A 25,970-nucleotide genomic window follows, 5' to 3' on the forward strand; every position below is an offset into this window, starting at 1 on the left:
AGTCTCTGTAGTCCTCAGCCACCCATCTCTGTGGCCTACTTCCCCACGATTCTCCCTGTGTGCGCTATTCCGTACTATCACATCCGTTGTGCGTTTCGCTACTTTGAAAGATACGACCTTCTACTCAGCACCATGCCGGCGCTGAAGAGCTAGCGGGCCACGTGATTTTAAGGCAAGAATTGTCCGCAGGGAGTGCCAGCGACACGCCAGTTCACCCGAACGCTCTACACTTTTCTCTTGCCTGTGATCGGCCTTGAGGTTGCCTACCCTTTTATGTGCGCAGCAGCACATACGATTTAACAGAACTTTCTGTAAGCACTGCGGAGTTTCCCAGAGGCCCCCCAGTAGGCGCTTGGGAGTATGGGGTCCAGGTGGACCCGGCCTGCCCTGTGGAACTTAGCCATAGGAAAGGCCTTCAACAGCGTTGCATAAAAGCTGGGGAAGCTACTGCTCTCAGCTATTCTCCGCTTCAATGCTGGGGATGGGAAAAAAGGCTGGAGGAAATGGGGGCGTGCAACTTTTCGTGCAACTCTCTCTCTCTATCTCCCACGTCTCCACTTCACTTCTCTCCCCATAGGTCTCTGTCCTGCTGTCTCTCATCCCCTCTCTACCACTGTACTGTGCTTTTGTGAGACCCTAAGTGCGCCTTCGCCGTTGTTCGTGTGTATGTCTGTGGCTCTCTTCACTTGTACTCCTCTTCGTCAATGCCAAATGCCTTTTCTGCGCTATGCCCCCATGGGCACGGGTTCCCCATCAGATTTTATAAGTTCCCCAATCCCTCGTTCTAACTAGCTGTGTTGCCCGTATCTCTGTGGCCTTCATGCTAAAACAAAGTGAGGTGTGGGGCACCCTGACCAGCGGCCGCGTAGATCAGACTCTTCGTTACCTGCAGGGGTGCTTGTTCATGCTTTTAGTACACCTGGATAGATTATGCAGCTACCTGAATCTTCATGACCCCGCTTAAAACGTTGACAACGCCGGCGAATGGATGCCTATTGAACGAGGCAGCAGTAGCTGATCCACCACCTAAACTGATGTGCGGCAGCAGCAGCAGTGCCCTCTCTAGTGATTATGCAGATTCACTTTGGCCTTAAGAGCTACCTGGCACCGCTGATGCCTTGATTGCGACGCAGTAAGAGTGCTGCTTGCTCGTGCCTCACGCAAAAAGGTGGTCATACTCTGATCCCTTGACAGAGAAACGGCTATTCCAGGGGGGTCGGCTGTCGGCCTGTTGCCGCAGTTGCTGTTGCTGCATACGCTCCAGCTGCCGATTGTTCAGAGTGCAAGCCTCCAGGTCAGCGGTGATCTGTTCGATCTGCCGCTTAAGGGCTGCGTCCTGCTGCGGATTTTCTGATGCTCCTCCTGATGCCGCTTCCCGAAGAGACGGCTGCATGAGGTGCTGCATTTGAAGTTCTGCGTTGTGATGCACAACGACGCTTGAATTTTGTGGTTCGGCTGCTGCTTGCTGCGACCTGGCAACCGCACCAGCGGCAGCCGCATTAGAGAAGGCGGCTTGCAGGTGCGCGATGTATTGCGTGCTTGCTGCTGCGTGGTGCTCCGCATCAAAGGCTGCTTGCTGCTGGCGGCTGAGGGCCCCTGCATCATTTTCTCCAGCCGTTTCTGTAGCCGAGGCGCTCTCAGGAGGCAGCGCAAAGAGGTCGGGATTGGGTAGAAGCGTAAATTCAAAGAGGTTCAGCAGGTGGGGGCCACTGCTGCAGGCGAGGACTCGTCGGCCACCCACAATGCTGGGGGGAACTACCAGAAGCTGCCCGCTACCTCGGTTACCATCCAACCTGTATACTAGCCTCAGCCTAAAGCGCAGGTTTGGTACAAGTTTCCTTCTCTGCTCTCCCGGTTGCTCCGCTGCCACGCTTGCTTTGGTGGTGCTGGTGGGGGAGTCACCGGGAGACCTGTAGAACGAGATCTCATAAACAAAGACGGAGCTCGTAGAGGCCCCAACACAGAGGAGTCTCCTGTAGCGTCGGCAGCACTCCCTTTGTTTGCTGAGGAGTGCCTCTTCGGTTTCTCTCTCTATTTCTCCCTCTTCGTCCTCGGCGACAGCTCCCAAGTCGGTTGCCTCTCCTTCGCCCCCCAACCAGGTCAGCACGAGGCCCCCATGACGCGGCCAAGGGGCCCCAGAGAGTTCTTCTGGAGGCCCCCCGAGGTCTCCCATGGGTGCTAGCTCTACGACTGTTGCATGCACATCGCAACCCGGGTACTCGTAAGCATTAGGAATGAGACATACGAGAGTCAACAGCCTGGAACGCGGTGACAGACATGCCAAAAAAAGTACATTAGTTCCCGCATACGTCGAAAGGTCCTCGCGGGAAGCTTCCTCTACACGGGTCAGGTACGTGCCCCTCAGCTCCACGGATGCCAGAGAATCAAGCGACAACAGCCCCTCATTCCGCAGCACCTGCGATTGCTGTCGTGGCAGCTGCTGTGGCGGCTGTTGCTGCTGCTGGTCTGCTGGAAAGAGGAGTCCTTCGGGCAGTGGCGCGGTTGTTGCACTGAGGCCGGAGAAGCAGCCGGGAAGGTGTCTAGTGAGGAGTAGGGAGGCGGAGAACTCGTGCGTGTACTCAGGCTCGCTCAAGATAATGTTGAGGACCATCAATCCATGCGTTGGCGACGTAATTGCCACGTAGAAGATGTCTGCACTTTCCGGCGCTCTGGGATGCAGCAAGACATCCGCCAGCAAAACACATGCCGAGACTTCAGTGCCGATTGCACTGGGGGATGTGTGGGCAGATTCAGCATGAGAGACCTGGGCCTCCGCCACTTCGCAGCTCCGACGCGAACACCAATGCTGGTCGAATCTGCAGCTGTTGCCGTAGCAGCTGCTGTTCGGGTTTTCATGAGACGGCGCAACAGGGCAGCTGAAGCCATCATGCGGCCTCGCTGGCCACTGCAGTCGTGTGTACTGTAGACACTCCGAGTAAAGCGTGCTGGCAACCATCACGAGACCGACGCGCCCTTAGCCATTACGAGGAGACAAAAAGGGGGAAACTACACTGGGTTAGAAGTGGGCTGGGGAACGTGAGCAGCAAAGGAAGCAGAGATGCAGTAGAGCGAGGAAGAGAAGCAAATGGGACGTATCCTCTCTAGAGGATGCGATGTAATGGCTACTGCTCTTTTTTAGAAAGAGACCGGCAAAACACGCTGCCGACGCAGCATTGCTGCTTAATATCACCTCACAACCTCGGTTCTAGCTCTTACCTACTGCCACTACAGAGCGGCCCGAATGACTGAGAAACAGAGACACCACTTCCTCTTTGAAGGGAACTGCGGCGGCAGCAAAAGCACCGGAGCAGCAGCAGATTTTTTTTTTTTACACCACTTAGGCACAACTCAGAGAAAGCAGCCCGTCACCCTTGGTTCGTCCCCGAGAGAGAAAGGCCGTGAAGCTTGCAAAACCTTGCGCAAAGCACAGGTGCGTCAAAGTGTACTGAAGGCTTCTCAGGAAGCGGTCAAAGGGCCCCACGAGCAAGGCGCAGAACGTCTCTTGAACATGCACGCCCTCTTAAGTGCCGCATTTGTGTGAACGGACTGGATTCAATTTCCACAAGGTCTTCAAAGCCTCGAAGGACCCAGCGACGGATCGTACCATCCTGCGTCAATCAGAAAAGCGCTCAACAGTAGGCCTCAAGAGCAGCACCAGCAGCCTTCAAAAGACAAGATGTGTGCAAGGGCCCTCACGAGGGTATCAGGGGCGTTCACATAAAAGAGAAGCTTATGTACTCTAGGAGACTGCTAAAATGGCAGCAGCAGAAGCAGCAGCACAAGGAGTAACGGCATCTGCAGCATCAGAAAAAGCAGCAGCAGCAGCAAGGCAGTCACCTCGCAAGCTCCATAAAGCGTGGAGTCTCCAAAGGAATTCGTGGGTCCAAAGCACACAAGCCTCACTCGGCCTGAGCGCAAATAGTGTACAGGGGAGGCCTAGCAGCAGGTGCCGCTGTGACTGCCGCAGCTGCTAGCGTTGCCGCTCTTCAGTGCCTCTGAACATGCGACTTCTGCGGCATGCGTCGCAATGGTATTGCAGCCGTAGGATTAGCGCGCGTGCATGCCTGGTTTGCTGCGAGGAGGACTGCCCCTACCGCTTTCCTTCCTCTTTTGCACGGACTCACCAACGTGCTCCGGCGCTGCGGCAACTGCCGTGTTGGCAGCGCACAGGTCGAAGAAGATAAGTCCCCCGCCGTCCAAGGAGACAGCCAAAGCCGGGGTGTCCAGGGAGAAGGCAGCCGAGTGCAGAGGCGTGGGCAGCTCTTCGGGGAGACAGCCGAAGCAGATCGAGACGCATGAATAGACAGAGAGACCCCAGGAAAAAGGAAGCAACATTAAAGCGGAAAGGAGGCAGCGAGGAACAACGACAAGGCATGCAAGGGCCACGTGTCTGCCACGCTCCTACGCACCAAATGAGTCGTAGTGATTCGCCTGGTAGATGCAACGCGGCAGTCTGCGTCTGCTTCCAGTTTCTCTTGTCTTCGGGCACAACACGCTCGAGGGCACAACCCTCTGCCGAGACTGGCTTCCATCGTCTTTCATTGTTGAATGATTCTAATTCTTGTCCTGCTGTGAGGGCTCCTTGTACGCCCTTCGGAGGTTAGCAGACATCGAGATCGCCTTTCCAGGGAGAGGCTTCCCCCATAGGGGTACCCCGAAAAACCTAAGAGAGGCCTATTGGGGCGCATGTGGGCCCTTAAGGGCCACCAAGGCCCCCTATGAAAGCAGCGTTTCTGCTTGCTGGGTGGAGACTCGCGAGAGTGACCTTCGAGAAAGGATAAGGGTTCCGTGGTCGCGCGCGGGGAGAAGGACGGCCTCAGTGTGATACTCCTATGTTCCTTTTTTACCTTGTCGATTTAAATTCTTTTTTTTGAGAACCAAGGGGGGCATCAGTCTCGTGGCAGAATACGCTGATCTGCCAGAGCAGGCGCAGCGGCCCCAGGACCGCCCTGACCCACTGCACCGCCATTGCAGGGCCCCCTAGTGGAACTGCTCAGTCTGCGACTATGAGGAGATCCTTTGACTGTACTAAATCAACCTTAAACTTCCAGTGAAATCTACAAAATGAAGCAAGAGAAATGCTCCGATTTGCAACAAACAGAGCGTGGACCGGGAAGGGGCCCTTAGGTGACCCTGCGGGATGCGCCGGGTGGGCTGCCCTCTGCTAGTGTTGTTTATTTGCACTGTTCGAGTATGCACTTGGAGCCTCAACATAGTAAGACAGGCAACCTGTAAGCCGTTCCTTTGGGGTAAGAGGCAAACGGGATCGAGTTTTACTGGAAAGGGTTGACAGCGACAGCGAAGTCACATACTGGGCCTCTTGTTAGCAGAAAGTATCAGGCGTAAATGGGTTTTTGTGCCCCTTTGACCGAAAGTTGTTCATTTATGGGGCTGCTTTGGAGTCAGGTATCAAGGAAAACAAAAGCCACGGAAGCTTTAATTGACACAGCAAGACCTATAGCTGCTGCGAGAGGTCACTAAAAGGATTACGCGCATGGACTCGGTCCCCTACAATGCCTGTTCTTTCTGCAATGTATGGGTGTGCCCTCTAAAGCTATTTGGAGTCTTTTCCTCCGCTTCTCCCTTTTACCTTCTGTGTCCAGTCCCCTGTTCTGGGATTGCGCATTAGCCCCACACTGTACCACCAACGTCCATCGAAGGCACAGGGACGACAGCCTCCCCAACTCCGCTGGCCTCATACCTCATTATGACTGCAGCCGTAGCAATAAGCGCTTTCGATGAAGAATAGATGTATGCGGCCTAGCAAGGCCACACACGAGCATACGAGGCGGAAACGGTCCCCCAAAGAGCAGTGGAACTTTCATACGGCAAGCGCCAAGAAGTTTTCATGACACCCTAAGAATGGCCATACTAGAGAATTTATCGATCACAATATTTTGCATGGAGCACCCTATATGCAACGAGTGGAGAGTCATACCACACAGCCAACACCAGTTATAGCTCATCCCGATAAAGGCAAGTACAATGTCAACAGTCGCAGAGTCAAGAAACCGCAACATAGGGAGGTAGGTGTGCGGATCCAGTGTAAAAGACTTTTTTTGGAGATGGCGTTTGTGCAGTTGTGTGCTGAAGACAATGCGGAGAAGAGCCTGCAGCAAGGGACGCCTGCCGACCCTGGCCCCCCTCAAGACTCAACTTCTAGACGTGCTCCCTGCGCACAAGTATTCTTCCAGCGGCTTGCTTACGTATAATGTATGCATGCAGCTGCACTCACAGGGTACTCGTCTGATCCAGGCCACTGCAGTGATGATTCCCTTTGAGTCTGAGGAGCCACGCAGGCAGGGGTGCGCAGCTGCTGGTCCGTTCACTTTGTGTGGATAAGCTTTGAGTTACAGCTGTACCGCTCACTGGAAACTGCGAAGCAGACAGCAAGCACAGCCTTCAGATTATGTCCAGCGGTTGGGGGGCCGTTTTGGCTCTCTCGGAAAGATTAGTACAGCAACAGTGGCACTCCCAAGAGTGCTAACAGCCAATTTTAGCCCCAACAAATCGAATTAGGCCCACTTACAGTGCTTCTAAGTGGGTATAATGCCATAGTTGAGTGCGTCGGCAGTGGTATCAACATTAGCGGGCGTCCAAATATTCGAATTGAACCATCTCAGGTCTGGGAAAGAGGCCAATGGCGTTCCCTAAAAGGGCATCTTTGCCGCCGCTTGATGCATTTACCTCGGTAGACAAGCAAATAAAAAACCAGTAAACATTAAGTTAAATTAACCATTGATATGATCTTCCTTCTTTGCTAGGAAATGCACGGAAAGCTCATGGGAAGGACGGGTTCAGGCGGGCGGGGGCCAGGCCAGACCGCTACCGCCTTGGAGCCTGCAAATTATCTTAAGCTCAAAGCTCCAAAAGTTCGACTTCAGGGGCGTAATCGTAGCCTTTTATCCTGTTTTAGTGAGTTCCACTTGAACCTTAAGAGTGACAACAAAGTCCGTGAACTGTACTCGGTGTCTCCTGTGCTGCATGGGCAGTTTGCCCACGCGGCTGTGCTATTGCTTGGCATAAATGTGTTTTCTCCGGCTTTTTATGCCCATATTTACTGTTTTCTTCATTGTTTTTAACGTGATTCCAAAGACACAATGTCCAAATCATCGCCGCTACGGGTAGGCCTCGTTCCTGGCCAGATCTACACTGCGCAAACGCTCCGAGGTACAAGGGACCCCTTGGCAGCCCAGATAGAAGAACCTCCAGCAAACGACTTGGTTTTGCCTTTTTCTACAGGGCGGTTAGGGGTCCATGGAGGCTCTTTGAGTGACAGCCACGGCAGCTGCAGTGGGGACTCTTTCAAAGCCAATCAGCAAACTTTGCACAGCACGGTGGAAAGCATTTGGGGGTCCGCCTCTGATGCTGGAAGCCTCCAAAGATGGAGAAAGGAGCGAGGACTGAGGGAAAGGAGGGTTAAGTTCGGGGAGATTGAAGGAGAGCCGCTGAGCGCACAATACTGGGCGGGGGTGTCGGAAAAGTGCAGATTCCAGCTGTATCGGCAGCCACAAGCTGTTGAGCCCCTGAGACCGCCAAACGCACCAGTCCCCTGTAGAGAGAGTCGGGAGGAGGCAATTCTTCGGGCCGAGGCAGATGCAGCGGCAGCGGCAGCGGCAGCAGCGAAACCAGAGTCCTCGAGAGCGTCCGAGTCCTCTACGCTGGTACTGAATACAAAGACAAGGCAGCTAGAGAGGAAGGGAGCCAAGGAGGTTGAGTTGATAAAGAGGCGCTACGACACTTTGCTGCAGCAGAAAGTGGGAGGAAGGACCGAGAAGGAGACCGAGAATCTCTGTCTCTTATGGGAGGCATTCAATCGCGGATGTTCAGACGATTCCGGCTGGCTCCGCACAAAGGATTTCTCTTGGGTTCTGCAGAGGGATGAGCGGCTCTTTGAAATATTTGGAATCAAACGAAAACGCGAGAAGGGGAGTGAGGAGAAGCCCCAGTGGCAGAAATGGCTGGGAAAGGTCTTCAGGAACAGAGACGAGCTGCTAGAAGTGGTAGGCACGAGTCCACATCTCGATATTTGGCCGGCTGGCCCGTGTTCCTCGCCGGCTTTCAGTTCGTGGAAAAACGAGACTGTGATTATTGTGCGTGAAAGTGTGTCAATGCGCAGCTCTCAAACCTTCGTCGTACCTGGGTGTATCCGGCTGCAGACCCGCGCGGGGGAGCAGAAGCTGCGAGCTATGCTGAATTCTGTGAGGCTCGTCGAGTCTCACCTCATCGCCAACGAAAGGGCGACGGACGACCTTAAAATGACGTCAGTGCCTGACACACCACACCACCCTTCAACTAGGGGCATGGCCTGAGATGTTCTCGCTGGCATACAAAACACCACCCAGAAACAAGCGACTCGGGGGAGCGCAGGCCACACTGACTTTCCAACACAATAAAATGCTAATGCTTACTGCGCACAGGTTTGAAACGTTTGTCTCTGTATTTGCCAAGTACCTCGGCGATGCCGATCCCTCAGAATGGGCCTCCAAGGAGACGAGCTTTGTAGAAATCTGCACGTAAGAGGGAGGGAGTTTCCGGCATATGCTGTCAAGCTCGGAGTTGGGCTGTAGAGTTTCACAGCGTTTCCCTTCATCAGAAGATACACGACAAGCGGTGTTCCTGGCGTACCTACACTCTGGGTCTAGAACAAGTGCAAGGGTTTACAACTTTTGCTTCTGTGGTTCAGGGACAAGGATCCTCCCTATGCAATGAGCATAACCGAAATGCTCGTCCGCGACGCCATACTGGGGATTTCCCTCACAAAGACAGGTAGCGAGGCGTAGACGTTGCTATTTCAGAAAGCTCCTTCATATCAAATGCGCTTCTTCACGTACTTCATAAATGGGTATCAGATGGATGGGGGGCTTGACTGTGCTCTCTGTAAGGCATTTTGTATGGGTGCCACTTGCTGTGGTACTTTCAGTTCGCTTTATATTTAACGTTGTGGTCGCATTTTGCCGCTATGCAGTCAGATGACCCCTGCTCCAGTTTACCCATAAATCTGCCCCATTTCTGAAAAAACCTGACCTCGGTCTCTGCTGGGCAGTGGCGGTGCTCTCTACTCCTTCTTTGGAGGAGTCTTTCCTCAGCTGACTGCCTGAATGTCTGCATCCACGTGTGCTATCTGCGCATGCATGTGCCTCCGCTTGCTGCAGAGGCCCGCCGGCCCCACAAACTGCAGTTTGGCTCAGTCCCCTTGTTGGAACCCCCTGGGCTGTCTCTCGAGCAGCGCGCCAGCGACAGAGGGCAGCTTCAGCGGGCAGCAGAAGCTAAGTTCATGGCTCAGCGCATCAAGAACGGCGACGATCACAAACTTGCCGCCAGGGTGTGTATCAACTACCGCATGATGTGGTTCCTGATGATGCTGTTCCTGACCTTGCTCTTGCTGAATCGGACGCAGTCTTCGTCTCCCAAAATCCAGAAAGCAGCTCCGCCTTGCAGCACGGCGGGGGGCGGTGTCTGTGCCTTACGGCGTGGAACTCGCTGCTGTCTCTTGTTGCTGTGACACAGGTTCGTGCTGAGGCAGAGAAGACCGAGCTGGAGTTGCTGCAGAGGACAGCCAAGAGAGAGTCTTTCGAAAGGGGGCTGCTGCAGGAGGACAAGCTGCTGCTGCAACGGCTGCGGGAGATCCGCGAGGGGCAGGGTGTGTGGCACCTGAGGCCCCTACCCAAGTTTAAGAAGGAAGAAGAGGCCTCAGCAGCGGCAGGAGGCAGCAACCAGCCAGCGGGCAAGGCTGCCGCTGGGAAGCGGACCAACGGGAGGGCTAATGGAGCAGCACTCCGACAGGTCCAGAGACAGCGAAGCACCTCGCAACAACATCAAGCGGCGGAAGAGCAGGCAGGAATATCGCGTAAAAGTTCTGCCGGTTCGCCAGCGAAGCAGTCTGTTGCGGCTCTCAGAGAGTCTCAAAACCGTTCGTTGGGATTGTCGAAGAGTAGAAGTAGCAATCACAGCTCGCTCCGCCCTGGCCAATCTGGTCATAGAGCAAAGGAAGTGACTTCGTAGCAGCGCAGTAGAAAAGTGCCATTGTGTCACACTCTCCGCTGCCTAAAGTGCAGAGAACACCTTGGTGGTGCATGTAGCTCTACTAAAAAATGCGTCGATTTAACGTCTTCAAGTTTGCTGAGACTGCCATATAGGTTGAACTGTGCTTCGCTTCGTTTGAACACTGGCTAGTCGCTGGTAACTTTAAGCCATCTAGGGAGCAGCGAGCGTACAATAGACTTGGTCAGGCAGACGCGGTGCCCTGTTCCGCCAAGTTCATAACACCCATAGAAGGTCTAAACGACTGCGCTTGAGGGAGGAGCGCAACAGGAATTGTACTCAAACAAAGAGCCTCGCACGTCTTCGGTTGGGCGTGGTGGGTCCCTAGGTGGCCGCAAGGCATCTCTAAGCCAGCGCGGCCGGTCCCTAAAGTCTGTGATTCCCATGGAGCAAGCCAAAGCGAACAGAGAGCTAGCTGGGGGGGCATGGCTATTGCTTGAATCCATCAGCTAGCTGTCCCACGTGGGGGATAATGTAGGTGGGCGCGAGGGGTTTATCAGCGCCTAAGGTTTCCAGCTGCTGTGGGGTGGTGCAGCCGGTCAGCACCAGGAGTGAGGCGGCCCCAATGTTAGCAGCGAATCGCATGTCTGTGTCCAGCCTATCGCCTACCACTAGTGTCTTTTGAGGGTTCAGATTCAGGTGTGTGGGCAACCACTTGGCTAGCCACGCCGATTCTTTTCCCACGCACACTGCTTGCCGCCCCACTACGGCCTCGATAGCCGCTAACTGAGCACCGTTTGCGGGGTGACGCAGCCCATTGATCCGGTTGTACGCATCACGGTTGGTTGCCACAAAAGGCAGATTCCCCAGTTCTGCGTCTCTCTCCTCTTTGAGATGCCCCTGCCGTTCTGCGTGCTGCTGCAAGGAAGGCTTTTTTTGCTGAAGATACAGGCAGGCAAGTGCCATTTTGTGATAGTCGAAAGCCCTGTCCCATCCAACAACAACGGCACTCACTCGGGGATCTAGGCAGTCCTCGATTATGGCACCGCCCGCCGCGGCTGCAATTTCCTGTTGCTCTTGCATGCCGCTACACCCATTGCATTTTTTCGCAGTCGAGGAGTGCTCAACAGTGTCTGCAGTGAGCAACGGCCCCTCCAACTGCTGTACGTGTTGCCGCTCTGGCTCCCCTTGGGGCTTCGCATACAGCAACAGGATGCCCGAAGCAGCAAACTCCTCCTTCATTGCAGCCTCTCCTATGCCAAAGGCCACGGAAGCCTCCGGATGCGCCTCTCTAACGAACACTGCCGCTGCATACGCCATGGTAATCACCTGAAGACATACACGCGTACACTCCTTCTATAGAGCCAAAATTTTCGGGCTTTTCCTGTTTTAGAAAGGACGCTCGAGGCGTGCCGCAGGAGACCAAATTCGATTTGACACAAAAAAGAGTTGTCGAGGGAATTCTCCCCCTATGATGCCGCAGACTTTGCTGTTGCTGCTGCTTTCCTGTCACGTGCACGGCCTGCCACAGGCGTTGGCGCCTCCATATTTGGCATCTCTTTCTGCACACCTATACCTAGTTTCCCCTCACTATATAGATATACATATATATATGTATCTCTCTCTCTCGCTAAGTCTTGGACCACTCTGTAGTCTCCAGCTCCCTGAAACACGCCTCATAGTAGGTTGGTATGCCTGCCTAGCGTCCTTACTGACCTCTTCTTCGTAAACCTCGATGCCGGCCCTACGCAGCCCCTCTGCGCAGCTTCTTCTGCTTTTCGCAGCAGTGTTCGTGAGAAACACGAGCCTTTTTTCTTGACGCCTCAGCTGCTGTACGGCGTCCCCGACGGCCGCCAGCGCTGCCGACCCCCAAAGCAGCACCCCGTCGATGTCAAATACGAACGCCTCATACTGCTCGAGAAGCAGAGATAGGCTGTGCTCCGGTGTGTCTAAGACTTTGTACCCCAAGTTGGAGAGAGAGCGGATTTCTGCATCCAACGACGCCGCAAATGCCCTCGCGTCTGTAAGAGCCAAGGCAGACATCTTCACAGGCAAGTTTGTTCAGAGTGTGTGAAGGCTCGACCTGCGCGTGTGGAAGCTTGTGGCTTCACGGAGATGGCTGGGGGTTTGCAGTAGGGTAGTGAAAATGCGATGTGCACAGATGATCCACAGGCCCACTCACACCCCGGTCGAGCAGCGTAATGCGCTACACCCCATACCGTAAGCGGGTACGCGCACAATTCAAAACTGATCACAACGCTCTTGCACTCTAAAGCGCGACGATGGTGGTTCCTTATCGAAAAACAAAGGAAGAACCCGCATAGCATAACTCATGTGGCCTGGCGCTTCATCCGCGCATCTTCGTGCATTTACAGAGAGGCTAAATGCGCCCACTCCTCCAGAAAGTCCCTACAAATAAACCGTGCACATGATGATTCTAGTAGTTTTGCAGCAATATTTCCTTTAAAACTATGGACTGAAGGTCTAAAATGCAGGCGCTGCGTTGCGGGGCTGCGGATGGGTCGTCGCTTGTAATGGTTGATTTTTCATGACGCCGTGCCTACAGCTTTTGGCGCGATCCGAATGTAGACAGTTTCTTAGAGTTTTGCGTGCCATTTTAGTTTGATGCACTGCGGCGTCTTGGCTTCGGTGTGTGGCATCGGCCTCTCATCGCCAGTGTTTTGAATGACCATCGGTGTACGGTGTAGAAAGTTGACTTGGTGGATGCATCAAACGGATACTTGTGGGCTGGACTAGCCAGAGAGCCGGCCCATCAGATGCTTCGGGCTTGTATTCGCGGGAGAAGGCAGCGGGCTTCCTCTCGTGGACTTTGCACTTGGCCTGTGCGGTCTGCTGCTGAAGCGTTCCGCTCTACGACTGCTGCCGCTGCTCTTGCGGCGAGTGTTCACCCCGCCTTTGTTGCTGCAGCCGCTTCTCTTTGTACGTATACCCATGATTCCTTATCGCTCTTGCAACGGCGGCAGCCGCAACCAGCGCCGCTGACTTTCCCAGGTCCATTGCTGCACTCGCTGGCTCAGCAACAGCACCGGCAGTTATTCCTGCCGCTGCACTCACGCACTTGGTACGACATAGGCAGACAGGTGGCCACCAGTCCTCCAGGAAAATCAAACAAGCTCAGCACACCCCTTCCCATCGTCACGAAGCGACATCGCAAAATGCATGAACACTGCGATTCCCAGGTCATTCTCCCCATATTCCCAATGCAAAGCCCCATTTCCTGCACGCGCCGTCACAAATACTCTGATGCAGAGGGGTTCTTTTACACGGGGGCAGAAGCTTCATGCTGTGCGTGGGGAGAGTTATGAGTGCTGTGCTGCATCTGTTTTGCGCACTCTTGTAGCACTCCCACCGTCATAGCTTGAATATCACGAAGTGAGGTTTCCAGCTTCTCAAAGTGTAGCACACGCTGCTCCAGGAAATTCAGTTGTAGTGGCCATAGCCAAATGTGGAGGACTGGTTCCTGACTGACAATCCTGTCGATTCAAAGCCCACTAGACTTCCCCTGTGTGAATTTTTAGGGGACCTTTCTGTGTGTGGCGTGTGGCGTAGATGGGGGCTGTCTGAATGGAGCAATTTCGCGGCAATTCTATGTGCCCTTGACTGCACTCTGCTACCGCTGCTCACGGCAGCGATTCCTTTGGCAGGCTTTGTAGCCGACACACAGCACCTCGAAGCCATACACACCGCCTCTCGATGGGTATACCTCACCCTTTATCTTCCCGATCTGTACAAAATTGCTCACGTACACATACATACGTGGCCAGCTGGATGTTTTTCTATGTGGTCTTGAGTAGCTCCGCCTGTGGCAGCACTGGCTGGCTGGACATGCAGTGCAGTCAGTCTCTGCCGCGAACTCTTCCTTTGACTGCCTACACCCTTGCCCCTTGCACATGAAGTGTGTCCTTGAAGTGGCTGTCTAGCTGATCAGCCCACTCCGTGTCTGTACGACTCATGGCGCTGTCCGCTCATCTGCGCCTACGCATGTGTGTGTGCAGGTGGCAATGTATGTGGTGCTGCCCCTCGGCGGCTTTGCTGTAGCTGCAAACTATATTCAGCTCCGAAAGAGGCGGCTACTGCTGATGGGAGTTGCGGGGTTGTTTCTGGTGCTCGTTGCACACGCTGGATGCAGCTTCCACGATCACGGGCACGAACACATGCATTTACCTGCTGCTGCATCGCAGAAGCAGGAGTCTCCAAGCCACAGCCATCATGAGCAGCATCTAGAGCAGAATCAGAAGGAGGAGGAACAGCAAGATGCGACGCAGGGGCAGCAGGAGGCCCACGAGGAAACAGACCAGCAGTGGTATGCTGTAGTGCTACGTTTGGTCAGCACGCACCACACCCTTGTTTCACTAATAGGCGCTGGATTGCTGCTGTGCAGCAACTTCTTGTCCCATAGACTTAAGCACAGACTAGGTCACCATGACCATTGCTGCAGCAAGGGCAGAAAGAGCCACAGCTTCAAGAAGAAGCAGCTCGAAATGGGGCGAGGAGACAGGGAACAGGCTGATGATCACGATACCACTTCTCTCCTAGGCCACGACTAAACCCGGGATGTATCTGCAATGGATGGTGCAGGAGAGGGGGGAGCAGCGATAGCGGGTACTGGATATTGCGCAGAGGCCAGTCATTCGTTTGGTGCAAAGGATGTTATTTGAAGGCTACGCTCCTACTTTTCCAAGAATAGTGTTAGCACCCAAAGGTCTTCTGCGGCACCAGCCCTGCATGAGCAGATGCAACCACAGCCACCGCTGCACAGCAACGAGACATAATAAATTCGCCGTGTTGCATCTAGCTGCTGACACTATACCCCGTAATAGGATGTGCTGGCGTGGGGGCGTGTGGAGTTGATAGACCTATAAAAACATGTATATAACAATGCGCTCGGTATATATAACATACATATATATTTCTTTGATCTGGCATGAAAAACTTAGAAGAACTTCCAAAGAATCATATATGGGAGGATAATTTTGCTCTTGCACAGAAAGCTACCTAGGTCTGTTCCACAAGACGAAAATTTCAAGGGTCACAGCTGGGGTACGTAGACAGATGCACAATCAAAAATTTGCATTACTCTACAAGTATACGCAGCTGTTGCTTGTCTTTCTGACTGCTTCGACGAAAACATAGTTTAATTACATACAGATATATATACAATATCAGGCGTCTGCACTTGTGCACGAAGTCAGTGTAGGATTATATCCACTCACACGGCCTACACATGCACATGCAAGTGAAAAAGCACAGATGGCTAAGTATATTCTCTCCATAGGTCTAAGGAGAGGCCCTTTCTTTTTAGTGCCACGGCAGGATCATATCAAAAGCGCTGACCTCAAAGCCCCTGTACAACATCCCTTTAAAGCAGAGATCACCCTACCTCATGTTAACGAACTACTTGACAAGTTACATAAATAAAGAGTCAACTAGATCTTCAGCTTCACAGATACTCTCTTTCAAATCCCCATCTTTCCCCGTGTAGCCGAAGAACAGCGTCTCTCACCCGGAAGTGTAGAGAGCATTTCTGTGTGTCGTTTGGACTGCTTAATCCCCAGCTAAAGTGCAACGGCATGTAAAACGGTGTTTCATAAGCCTCATAAGAAGGTACGATGACTGTGTACATCGACGATGGCTCACACTACATCTAAACCGTTGAAAAGCACTCACACCCATTAAAGTTTATGATGGGGCACCACGCCTCCATGGCCTCGGTCGTAGATAGAGGCGTTGCCAAAGCACAATGTGAAAGCACTAGCTCCACGACTGCTCAAAGCACGGGTTGCCAGCCGACAAAACGTTTGTGGATGCGTAGATGAAGTTTCGAAAACAGGGAGATAACGACCCCCGAAAGCATGAGCAAGTAACTAAAGGTTTCACCAGCTCGTGGGAGATGAACCTCGCTTCGTACTTGTAAGGTGAGGAGAGGCCAATGTCCCTTGGCACACGCTGATTAAAGGGAAGAGCATATTTGTGGTAGCTCTAAGGGTGCGTAGCAATCCGTCTACCTGCAAGGATTCCTATGGTTCAACCGGCCATAGAGAACCACTCTCGTGGGTTTATGCTGTGACACGCTTCATTACAAACCAGATCATAAGTCAAGCAGAGCTTTCCAAAGACCTCCCTTATTCCCCTTGAAGAGCCCCTCAGAGTTCCCTGCATGAGAAGAGGGGGACAGCTAGTGTGTGAGTTACTGCACTCTCTAAACATTCCGAGCATTCACAGCTAGAGGCGTCGAGGCTCGCGCACATACGCACACAATCTCGCGCCTTTTTGTATTGAGTTTACAGTACTCTGCAGTAAAAATGTATATCTGTATAGACAGATACGCCAGCCAGACAATTGTTTTCGAAGTCTGAGTTGATGTGTGTTGATGCTTACAAAGCCCGCTACCTATACTCATCCGCGATTACACGGCATGCACTGCAGTCAGATTTTGGGCTCGCAGTGTCTGAGTTTGTATTCTTCAGGTAAGTAATTTAGGTTCTCCTCTGGTGTTCAGGGGGAGAGTTTCAAATGTATGCCTGCGGGTGCGTTGGACACGCAAGTCCCACTGAGGGGGATATGCTCGCCTTATAAGCACTTAAACAAGCCTCAGGCCCAAGAAAGCCCCGCAATCACTTCGTGATTGACGATTAAATGGAGTGTAGCTTGAGAATGTTGATGCGTAGCAGGTCATGGAGAATTACGTTGACGGGAAGGTACTCTGGCCAAGGACTTTGAGCACGGATTCTATTTTCTTGCATTAAACATGTGGCGCATACTGGAAGGATTTGCGTTCAACGGGAAACATGAATGGGATGCCTCTTGTGCCTCTATTGAGTTCAAGAAAAAGACCCCGAGGTTTCGGGTAACCAGCGAAGGCTGCTAGAGGGGGGAGCCAGAGGCCTGCTTCTTCTGTGCGCGCAAAAGCGTTTTAGGGCTTTACTTGCACCTTGAAAATTAAATCTTAATTTAAAACGTGCGTTGTAGCTGTAGACCAACAGCTTCCTGCTTCCTGTCCTTCCCTCGAGACGTGCCGTGAAGAGGTCCTGCGAAGGCACCTGCGCCGACGCTTCAAAGTGTATTCGGCTGCAGGAGGGAGGGTTCTCTGAGGACCTTGGTACTGGGGCTTAGAATTTGGCAGCATAATTACCTTTGGCGGAAATAGACGCTCATGTGCTCGTGCATGCCAATGATACCCCGCGCAAAAGCCGCAACAGGATGCAGGAGGTGGACTACTCCCTGTACTCTGCATGCCCTCCCGCTTCCCATAGGACAGTGCCTTAGTCCTGCAAGACTTCTGGGGGGCCCCTGGATTGCCTGCGCTTGCTTCGCCTCTTTGCCAGCCGCGCGAAAGCTCCCGTCGGCTTCTTCTGCAGGAAGCTTGAAACCTGCGGCTCCTTGGGGGTATGAGAAGGCTTCAGACTCTCCTCTACAAGCCGCGGGGGAGCTAGCTTCGCTACAGCTCGCCTCCTCAGAGGAAGGCATGGAGATCTCCCCAGCGGCTCAAGAAGTAGAGACCTTCCCATGGGGATGCCACCCGCAGCTGCAGCGGATGCAGGTGCTGCAGAAACAGAAGCATCAGGAGCAGCAGCAGCGCGAGGAGCTGCCTGCTGCTGTGCTGCAGCTGCTGCCGTCTACGCTTGCTCGAAGTGCCCTTGCTACAGCGTCGCAACAACAAACGAAAAGGGCCGGCCTCTTTAGGAGGGGCCCCAAGCTGAATGCAGCTGCAGTCACCATTGAGCTGCATGCGCTTGCCAGCAGCAGTAGCAAGAACGGCAGTCGTGTCTCAGCCGCAGCCAATACACCAGACATTCTTGTGGAGCGATACGATAGTGCTATACGACGAGAAAGCGACTGGGAAGAGGAGCGCGAGCTACTGCTAATACTGCTGCAGCGGCAGCAACAGATCCTTCCCTCCCTCAACCTCCAGCAGGTTGCTGTGTCTATGCAGGCTTTAGGGAACCTTGCCTCGCAGCTGCTTCTGCACGAAAGCACCACTCCTATCATCGCAGGAGTAAGGGAGGCGCTCGCGAGCAGGGCGCGGCAGCTGTTGCAGCATCAACTCGCAGCAGCAAAAACAGCAGGATACGAAGCATCAAAAGCCGTAGCAGATGCACCAACGGCAGCAGCGCTCCTTGTCAGTGCCGCGGCTATGGGTAGCCCGCAGCTGCCGCTAGCCAGAGATGCTGCTGTGCTCATTGCACGATTGGCAGCAACAGCAGCAGGAATAACTGAGACAACAGCTGAAACAGCTACAGAAGAGGCGCCTAGTGGGCCTCTTCCCTCCTTGGAAGCCTTACATAAAGGATCTCACGCCTCTTCTCCCCAGAGATCCTTAGAGAGTACCCTTCTCCCGAGACACAACCAACAGCAGCTACGAAAGACGCTATTTGGCATACAGGGGTTGTGTGCCGTGTGCAAGGCCCTTCTGAGCCTAGAGGTGCTGCGCTATAGCACCGCTCTTGCTAGTGGGGAGACATCCTCTGCCTCTTTTGAGTGCCGACCACCTTTGCTGCTGCAGGGGGCTTTTGAGCTGCTGCAGTGGGAGCTAGGGAACGGCCGAGGCAGCAGCCTTAGGGAGAGCGAGGCGCTGTTAGTCATCGATTTGGTGCTGCTGCTTTTGGCAGCGAAGCCTGCTGCAGCAGGAAAAGAGGTGGCAGCGCAATCAGGAGCGCCAGCGGCAGGAAGCGCAGGGGATACAGCAGAAGCTGCTTTAACACAAGTAGCAGCAAAATGTCTTATTTTGCACAGCAGTTGGCTTTTGCCTTTCATGGGCCGCCTTCACGACCTCCTCGAAAGCGATGCAGCATCCTGCAGTACTAGCAGCAGAAGCAGATTCGATATATCCGCCTATGTGTCTCTCTTCTCGTTCGCTGCGGCGTTAAAGGCGGCCTCCTGTCTTGCCCTCGAGGAGACGTCTCTGAGTACCTAAGCCTAAGCACCTGCAGCCCAACTCTAGCCCTTCCAGATAAAGCATATATATATACATATACCCATGAGCAGTGTCTCTCTCTCTAGCGAGTTTGTTGTAGAAGAGCCCCTTAAAGCCCTAAAAGGGTTTTGAACTTGTGGTTTAGCGTGTTTTTGCAGATGGCCAAGTGCTTGCGGAAGTGGATCGGTTGGTTCTGCATCTCTGCAGCAAGCGGCTGCTGCTGTTACAATCTCCTTTCCTGCTTCCTCAAGAGAAAGCCGAGCTCTCTGGGGCTTTCAAACGGTGAGCTGACGGGGAAAATGGCACGTGGTATGTCAAGGCTCGATGCTTGGAAGGAGAGTGTCGAAAGTAGGGGGATCAAAATTTTGTTTTCGGGTGGACTGATGCCGTGGATGTGCACAGGTTGGGCCTGCTGCTGCCTGACGTAGGCGAGTTGCCTCAGAGTGCTTAAAGCTGCAAAGCACAGGCCCTTAGGGTTGGGGGTCTTTCAGGAGAATAGGGTCATGAATGTCGCAAGTGTGCAGCGCTTGAACCCTTTGAGCTAGACTGCCTCCGTATATGCTGCTCGTGGAAGCAAGCGCAGTTCAAGACCAAGCTTTTTTTCTGTGTAACCTTATCGTTGCGCTTGACGCTGCTGCTTCAGCGGCAGCGTAGGCGGTTTCATGTCGGGGGGAGGGGGGCCCCGTTGCCGCGCAACAGCGCGAGAGGAAGGCGGCATACGGAATGCCACGAATATGAAGTTTAAATGTAAACTAAATGGCCGGGCAGCAGTGCAATGCACAGAACGCCTCCAGCCAGAAACACCGCAGCCACCTACCGTCCCAGCCCAGTGCAACTTTGCGGTGTCGCTACACCGCGAAGCTGTGGCCGCAGCCTCTCGCACATTTAAAATTTTCGATCAAGAATTTGTTTTATTTCAACTGTTTCCTGTGTCCTAGTATCTGCAGAAACCTCCCTCCATAATTCCACCGCAGAGCCCTCGGGGGCCCACCGCGTGGAGGGGCTTTGCTGTCTTGTTCTTTCGAGGGGCCCCCTCGGAAATGGGTGCAACAGCAACCGGTGAGCCTTAGATTTCAAGGCCTCAGCTGGATGGCGCGCATCAAAAACAAACCCACCCGCAAGGGTGTGGGTAACCCCAAGCGGCAGCAGGTCCAGCAACTGCGCAGGAGACCATCTGCTTCCTCCCCCATCAGCCCCGATAGTGACAGCGCCGCGTCTTCGCCGTCAACGCCTAGCGGCAAATCCCAGCCACCCTCGGGGGGCCCCTCCTCTGGGGGGCCCCTTGGAGGCGCCCCTGGCAGCAGGCAAGTCGGCATAGGGCACCGACCGCGCCCACACCCGGGGGTCAAAGCGCTTAAAGAGATCCTCAGATACAGGGTAAGGGCGTAACGACTAGGCCATGCTTCCCGCAGTTCCGAGCTGCATGCAGTAGTTGACATTTTGCATGCGGCGGCGGCGCCTCCGTAGCTTGCGCTGAGTCGGGCCCTTGATTGTGGCATCGCGAGATTCGAGATCACTGAGAGTGCGAAGTTAGGCTGTGGGTGTTGTGTGCTTTGCAGAACAGCACGGAGTTGCTGATTCCTAGGGCTCCTTTCTTCCGTCTGGTGCGCGAAGTCGCTCAAAAATTTACGCCTCCATACTTTGGAATGTACAGGCAAGGAAATTCTTGAAATCACGAGTTGAGACTTGACGCGGCTGCGCAAGCGCTCTCGCTTTCGGCTACACTCGTCACGCTGCATGCAATAGATGGGTCTAAGCGGCGTTCTCATGCCACCGGCGTTGCTGCCTTATTTTCAAAAGCCCCATGGACTCGAACTTTAGGCCCGCACTGTTTTGCATGAGGCTTCCATAATTCACGGCGCTGTACCTGCCACTATCCTCTTCCGTTTCGCCGTTTCTTTGCCTTATTATCTTCCCAGTCTGCCCTCCCTCCTCGAATCATCACAGTCTTACGACCCCCTCGAATGTATGAAACCGTGGCTTTTCTTGCATACACATACACACACACACGCACACACATGCACGCACACACATACACACACATACACATACACATACACATACACACATACACACACACAGCTAGAGGTGTGTGTTTAATAACTTTTGTTTGATGGAGAAAGGATCTGCACATCTAGTCTTTGCCTGCCGACCATCCCGGATAGCTAGATATAGAATGGTGTGTATTTGCATGAATGCATTCGTCCGTCACTGTACCGAAATCCTCATGCTGCCCACATATGCATATCTCTTAGAGGGCGTTGTCTTTAGGATGTGCCCTTTGAAAATCACGAGTATTGGGCTGTCTTGTCTCGTCTGTATCCATGCACGTGTACATGCATATGTATGCCTTTTCCCCTCCTTTTTCCCATTCTGCTGCTTTTCACCTTTTCCCCAGCTTGTTTCGTTTTGTTTTCTTGCCAACCTTTCATCTTGAATCCTGCAAGGAACGTGTCAAGACCAGCCCACCGCTTGTCTCCGCGTGCGCTTCTGCGCAGGTTCACCTCGGCGGCTCTTGAGGCCATACAGTGCGCAGCAGAAGCATTTGTCACGGGGCTGCTTGAGGACTCCAATTTGTGTGCGCTGCATGCGGGACGCGTCACCCTCATGCCAAAAGACCTCCACCTTGCCCGGAGGATCAGACACACGTAAAAGCTGCATGCAATCCGACACTGTAGGATTGGGTAGCACAACCCCCCAGAAGCACTCGCATCTGGGGAGACGACTGCTAGGGCTTAGGGCCTCTAGTTCGTGCATGAAAAACCTCTTTCTATATATATATTATACGCGTGTTCATAGACTTCTCACACCCTACAACGTTTTGTCGGACGGGAGCTTTTCACAAGACAACACGCCATTGTATTGACGTTCACAACCAACAGATGCTAGCACTTTTGTTCCTGCTGCTCGGTAGCTGCTGCGAAGTGCGTATGTGGTGCAAGGTGACGTGAGAGCCCTTGTTATTTCGGTGCTCTTTCCTGCTGCTTCTACGCTTTGCACAAGTGTTTGCTCTTCCCCCCATTGCAATAAAATATACACCCCCCACTAGGCACGTCACTTCCCCCTCAGCTGGCGCCGGCAACTCTTTGCCCCCCTTTACCAGGCATATATAGATACTTTTAGGATGCACGAGCTCGTGCAAGAACAAGAGAAGAGTTTCTGTGCCCTGTTAGAAAATGTACTAGCCAACCTGCCTGCCTGCCGTGCGCGCACACGCTACTGCCTTTCCCCGAACGTCTGCCCCCCACTTTGCCGCTCGGTCTGCCGTCGTCAAGCCTCCCTGCCTTCCTTCTTTGCCTACACCTGTCTCTTCTACGCGATCTCCTGCAAAAGAACTCTGCCCATCTACACCTCGCGCAACTCCCGCGGCAAGGCTCCACGAGGCCCCTGCCTTGCCCTCCCTGCCGAGCTTCGACTTTTGCGAGTCTCGACAGGGAGACACCCCCAAACCGAACATTGATTGAACAACTACATTGGCACAATCCAGCGGCATTGAGGAGTGCCTGGGAAGACTCGTGATGAGCACCTTCTGTACGGCACTGCTATGCGTAGAAAGAGGTCAGAGGCCGCCTCACAGACAGATATGTCTCACTTGGGGGCTCTAAGGGACCACTGGCGTAGTGGGGAATCAGTCAGTCTAATTTCACCATGCACATTTAAATTAGACAAGGGGCATACAAGTAGGCTGGGACGGCGGAGATGAAACGGCGGGTTAAGTCGGGCACAGGGCCCCCTCAGATGCCAGCAATGCGCTTGTACAGCTTCGTGAGCTGGTCATCTGTGACGATGAGTTTCATCGTCATTTTTTGTGCTGCCGTTGCTGCCGCGCTGCATGTTGCTGCGGCTGCACCAGCAGCGACGTCCCTCGGCTTGGCTATCTGAGCCTCAGAGGGCAATACGACTCCTTCTGCCCCTGGAGGAGCTGTTGCTGCGGCAGCTTCCTTTGCAGCATCTGCAGAGGGAAGCAACCACGGTGGCAGTCCCTTGAGATGGATGCGCATCGCTGGCTGCAACGGTGCATGCGTTTGCAGCTGCTGCAGCTGGCTCTGTTGCTGCTGTCCGTGGGGTGACTGATTATTGAATGCCAAGTCCTTCAGGCTCGTAAAGCATCGCAAGAAGTGGGATGTGCCTGCACTTGCGTGATCACCAAATCCGGAGAGCTGCGCCTCCGCCGTGCTGCAGCAGCAAACGGATATATACACACACAAAGAACATGCATTCATGCATACATACATACATATTATACATATATAAATATGTATATATATGCCTAGATGCATACATGGATAAATACACAAATCCATGCATACATACATTGGTAAATACACACATACATCCATCCATACATACATATATACATGCCTAGATGCATACATGGGTAAATACACACATCCATGCATCCATACATACATACATGTATACATGCCTATATGCATACATGGGTAAATACACACATCCATGCATCCATATATGCATAAATACATACATGGATGCATAAATACATACATCACGAGCAGATGCATGCTAGTTACAGCCCTGACAGCAGCCGCATGAGCAGCAAAAGAGGATAGAGCAGCGGCATGACATCCCGCCTCATCGCAGCAAGACAGCTGTCGACGCACAGGCCCGAGACGTGTCTTTCCATTTTTTTGCTTAGTGCACTCGCTTGCATGCAGAGGGCGTCATGCTCTGCCTTGTAGCGTTGCATGCGGTGTTTGTTTTCTTCAGGCGAGGCAGAAGGTTCCCACAGAGGAACAGCAAAACAGTGCCGCAGCAACGCCGTCTCGAAGGCCCTAAAGCACGAGCACATGCAGCATTGGTTACATCGGATTCGCGAAAAGCAGTTCAAGAAGATGCTACCAGTCTCTCCCTCCCTCGATTGATCTGAACGCAGCAGCAGCAGCACTCTGCTACTGCTCTAGAGGAGAGCTGTTTCCTGTGTGTGTGTGAACCTACTGAAACTCTTCCACAAGTCTAAGGCCCTCCGCCGATGTTTTTCCCTCCGCTGCAGCTGCGCCATCCTGTTGTTTTTGACGCTGCTGCTGCTGAGCGAGCAGCAGCAGCTGCTGCTGCTGCTGGTGCTCGAGCTTGCGGAAGAAGCCGCCGGTAGACGCTGCTGAATCGACGGCTTCAGCGCTCTTCAGGTGTAACTGCTGCAGCTCTAGCTGCTGCTTCCATATTATCGCCCGTAACGCTTCAATCTGAAAATGCAAAGGCACCCCCCAGGCAACAGACATGCCAGCAAAAACAGGCGTGCAGAGGCTTCCACGCACAAGCCCCGCGGTCTGTCGTGCATCCAACGCATGCGTGGGAAAAGCTTTCAGCAGTTGCACGCAGCTGCGCAGGATGCGGTGCAAAAAATCTACCTCGGCAGTAGCCGTTCCTCCCGCCTGCGCAGAGAGGCTCAGCCGCTTAAGAGCTTCGAGCTTCCGCTGCTGATCTGTAGCATTATCCACATCCGAAAGCCAACAGAAAGCAATACATAGAGAAGGCGCAAGCAAGCAGATGTGCGTGTAGGGGAAGGAGACTCCTCATGAGACAGTCAGCTCAAATTACGTCAGCCCCCGTCAAGCATTGACAGAAGGTGCCTGTCCTATGCAGCCCATGCATGCATGTGTGCAAGCTGCGGAAGCTAGAGAACATGCGCGGAACTGCACATGCGTCAAGCGCATACATACCCAGTACTTTCTGGGAAAGTGCTGCTTTCTCAGTTCTGAGGGTGTGAGCGTCAGTCTCCGCCGTTTCTAGTCTGCCTCTAAGGCCATTCAGGAGTGCCACGTATCGCCGCTGTTGCTTCTCGGCTTCGTCAAGGGAAGTTTCGATTGCAGCGCAGCTGTGCACGCACATACATATATACATGCACAGAAACTCACGTACACATACACACATACACATGCACAGACACACGCGTAAACACAGAAACACACACACACACACACACACACACACATTCACACATACACGCACACATTCACACCGCCAACGCACACGCACCACCTATATAGCGTAATTTAACACTGAGCCAGACGTAATAGCACACGCATCAGACAGGCAGGAGAAAAGAAGCGGCCTAAAGAATCCAGGAAGATCGCGAAAGAAGGGAACTGCAGCAGGGCTGGTGCAGGGACCGATGGAAGGAGAGCGAGCACATTTCAGAAAGGCACATTTAGAGATATACACAGAGAGACTGAGATAGACAAGAAATGCGAATCAGCAAAAACCGCACTCCATCCCAATAAGGATCAAGTTCAAAACATGAAGAGCATATCCCCGACAGCCTACCGATCGGCTTGAGGTTTCAGAGTGGAGACAAGGCGTTGAACTGCTAAAACTTCGGACTCTTTGATCGATATCAAGCTCTCCTTCTGCAGCAACAGCCACAAACTCGTCGCACATCAGTGCTGCTGCGTCCGCTAATGCCCCTTAGAAGGTGTACCACAATGAAGCTCATCTTAGAAAACGGGAAAAAAGCAGCTCTCCCTGCTGCTGCCGCCTTTACCTCCGCGAGTTGCTGCTTTAGGATCTTCTCCTGATGCTGCGTTTGCTGCAGCAGCGTTTGCAGCTGTTCCTGCTGCAGCAGCTGCTTCTGTTGCTGCTTGAGCAGCCCCTCCCATCCTCCCGCTGCGATCGTTACAGAACCTGCTTTGCATGCAGCAGCCACGGCAGTGAAGTACTCCGAGACGGCCTGCAGCACAAAGAGGCTTGCAACGCTCAACTCTGAAAAGCGACTGCATCCACAGCGGCAGCAGAGCAGCAGAAGGGAAAGCAGAAAAAGCAGGAGCGAGAGAGAGAGAGAGAGAGAGAGAGAGAGCAAGAGAGAGCGAGAGAGAGAGAGAGATAGACAGAGAGGGAGAGAGAGAAAGACACAATACGAGAACGAGGCAGTACAGCGCACAGAGCAAAGGACACACAACACAACGAAGGACAAAGCACACGACCCAAAGAAAACAAAGAAGGAAGGCACACGCAAATGAATTTTTTAAAATTTTTTTTTCTGATTGTTTTTTTTTTTTTTTTTTTTTTTTTTTTTTTTTTTTTTTTTTGTTTTTTT

General features: G+C 53.2%; 5 protein-coding genes across 5 annotated transcripts; 3 read left to right on the forward strand and 2 right to left on the reverse strand.

The window, feature by feature from the left end:
- Positions 1-1,156: 1,156 nt before the first annotated feature.
- LOC34620060 lies at positions 1,157-5,706 on the reverse strand. The gene is given in 6 exon segments (XM_026337641.1): positions 1,157-1,728; positions 1,930-2,973; positions 3,217-3,282; positions 4,125-4,262; positions 4,432-4,591; positions 5,638-5,706. Coding segments are annotated over 6 exon segments (2,049 nt in total).
- Positions 5,707-6,536: 830 nt separating this feature from the next.
- LOC34620063 (phosphoglycolate phosphatase 1B, chloroplastic) lies at positions 6,537-12,027 on the reverse strand. The gene is made up of 4 exons (XM_022733331.2): positions 11,701-12,027; positions 10,735-11,313; positions 6,927-7,010; positions 6,537-6,650 (listed from the first exon to the last, which is right to left on the reverse strand). The coding sequence occupies exons 1-4, from the start codon at positions 12,025-12,027 to the stop codon at positions 6,537-6,539; spliced, it is 1,104 nt and encodes a 367-aa protein (XP_022587791.2).
- Positions 12,028-13,248: 1,221 nt separating this feature from the next.
- Positions 13,249-14,552, forward strand: LOC34620064. The gene is made up of 3 exons (XM_026337642.1): positions 13,249-13,355; positions 13,555-13,702; positions 14,001-14,552. Exons 1-3 carry the CDS (start codon positions 13,249-13,251, stop codon positions 14,550-14,552), a joined length of 807 nt encoding a protein of 268 aa, XP_026193427.1.
- A 2,624-nt stretch (positions 14,553-17,176) lies between these two features.
- LOC113147362 lies at positions 17,177-19,205 on the forward strand. The gene is made up of 2 exons (XM_026337643.1): positions 17,177-18,877; positions 19,065-19,205. The coding sequence occupies exons 1-2, from the start codon at positions 17,177-17,179 to the stop codon at positions 19,203-19,205; spliced, it is 1,842 nt and encodes a 613-aa protein (XP_026193428.1).
- An 803-nt stretch (positions 19,206-20,008) lies between these two features.
- Positions 20,009-21,571, forward strand: LOC34620065 (histone H3). The gene is made up of 3 exons (XM_026337644.1): positions 20,009-20,296; positions 20,479-20,573; positions 21,418-21,571. Exons 1-3 carry the CDS (start codon positions 20,009-20,011, stop codon positions 21,569-21,571), a joined length of 537 nt encoding a protein of 178 aa, XP_026193429.1.
- The last annotated feature ends 4,399 nt before the right edge of the window (positions 21,572-25,970 follow it).

Source organism: Cyclospora cayetanensis, unplaced genomic scaffold (assembly GCF_002999335.1).
Source record: "Cyclospora cayetanensis isolate NF1_C8 unplaced genomic scaffold, CcayRef3 CcayRef3_contig_198, whole genome shotgun sequence".
Lineage (NCBI taxonomy): Eukaryota > Apicomplexa > Conoidasida > Eucoccidiorida > Eimeriidae > Cyclospora > Cyclospora cayetanensis.

What these genes read in the sequence shown, in the direction of transcription:
- LOC34620063 (XM_022733331.2), bottom strand. Translation starts at nt 12,027, where the DNA reads ATGTCTGCCTTGGCTCTTACAGACGCGAGGGCATTTGCGGCGTCGTTG. An exon ending in TCGAGGTTTACGAAGAAGAG is followed by an intron (nt 11,314 to 11,700) that starts GTCAGTAAGGAC and finishes GTATGTCTTCAG; the next exon opens with GTGATTACCATGGCGTATGC. An exon ending in TTGTCACTCTTAAGGTTCAA is followed by an intron (nt 6,651 to 6,926) that starts GTGGAACTCACT and finishes ATGCCCTTTTAG; the next exon opens with GGAACGCCATTGGCCTCTTT.
- LOC34620064 (XM_026337642.1), top strand. Translation starts at nt 13,249, where the DNA reads ATGCAGAGGGGTTCTTTTACACGGGGGCAGAAGCTTCATGCTGTGCGT. An exon ending in ACTCTTGTAGCACTCCCACC is followed by an intron (nt 13,356 to 13,554) that starts GTCATAGCTTGA and finishes CGTGTGGCGTAG; the next exon opens with ATGGGGGCTGTCTGAATGGA. An exon ending in TACACACCGCCTCTCGATGG is followed by an intron (nt 13,703 to 14,000) that starts GTATACCTCACC and finishes GTGTGTGTGCAG; the next exon opens with GTGGCAATGTATGTGGTGCT.
- LOC113147362 (XM_026337643.1), top strand. Translation starts at nt 17,177, where the DNA reads ATGATACCCCGCGCAAAAGCCGCAACAGGATGCAGGAGGTGGACTACT. An exon ending in TCGCTGCGGCGTTAAAGGCG is followed by an intron (nt 18,878 to 19,064) that starts GCCTCCTGTCTT and finishes CTTGTGGTTTAG; the next exon opens with CGTGTTTTTGCAGATGGCCA.
- LOC34620065 (XM_026337644.1), top strand. Translation starts at nt 20,009, where the DNA reads ATGGCGCGCATCAAAAACAAACCCACCCGCAAGGGTGTGGGTAACCCC. An exon ending in AAGAGATCCTCAGATACAGG is followed by an intron (nt 20,297 to 20,478) that starts GTAAGGGCGTAA and finishes TGTGCTTTGCAG; the next exon opens with AACAGCACGGAGTTGCTGAT. An exon ending in CCATACTTTGGAATGTACAG is followed by an intron (nt 20,574 to 21,417) that starts GCAAGGAAATTC and finishes GCTTCTGCGCAG; the next exon opens with GTTCACCTCGGCGGCTCTTG.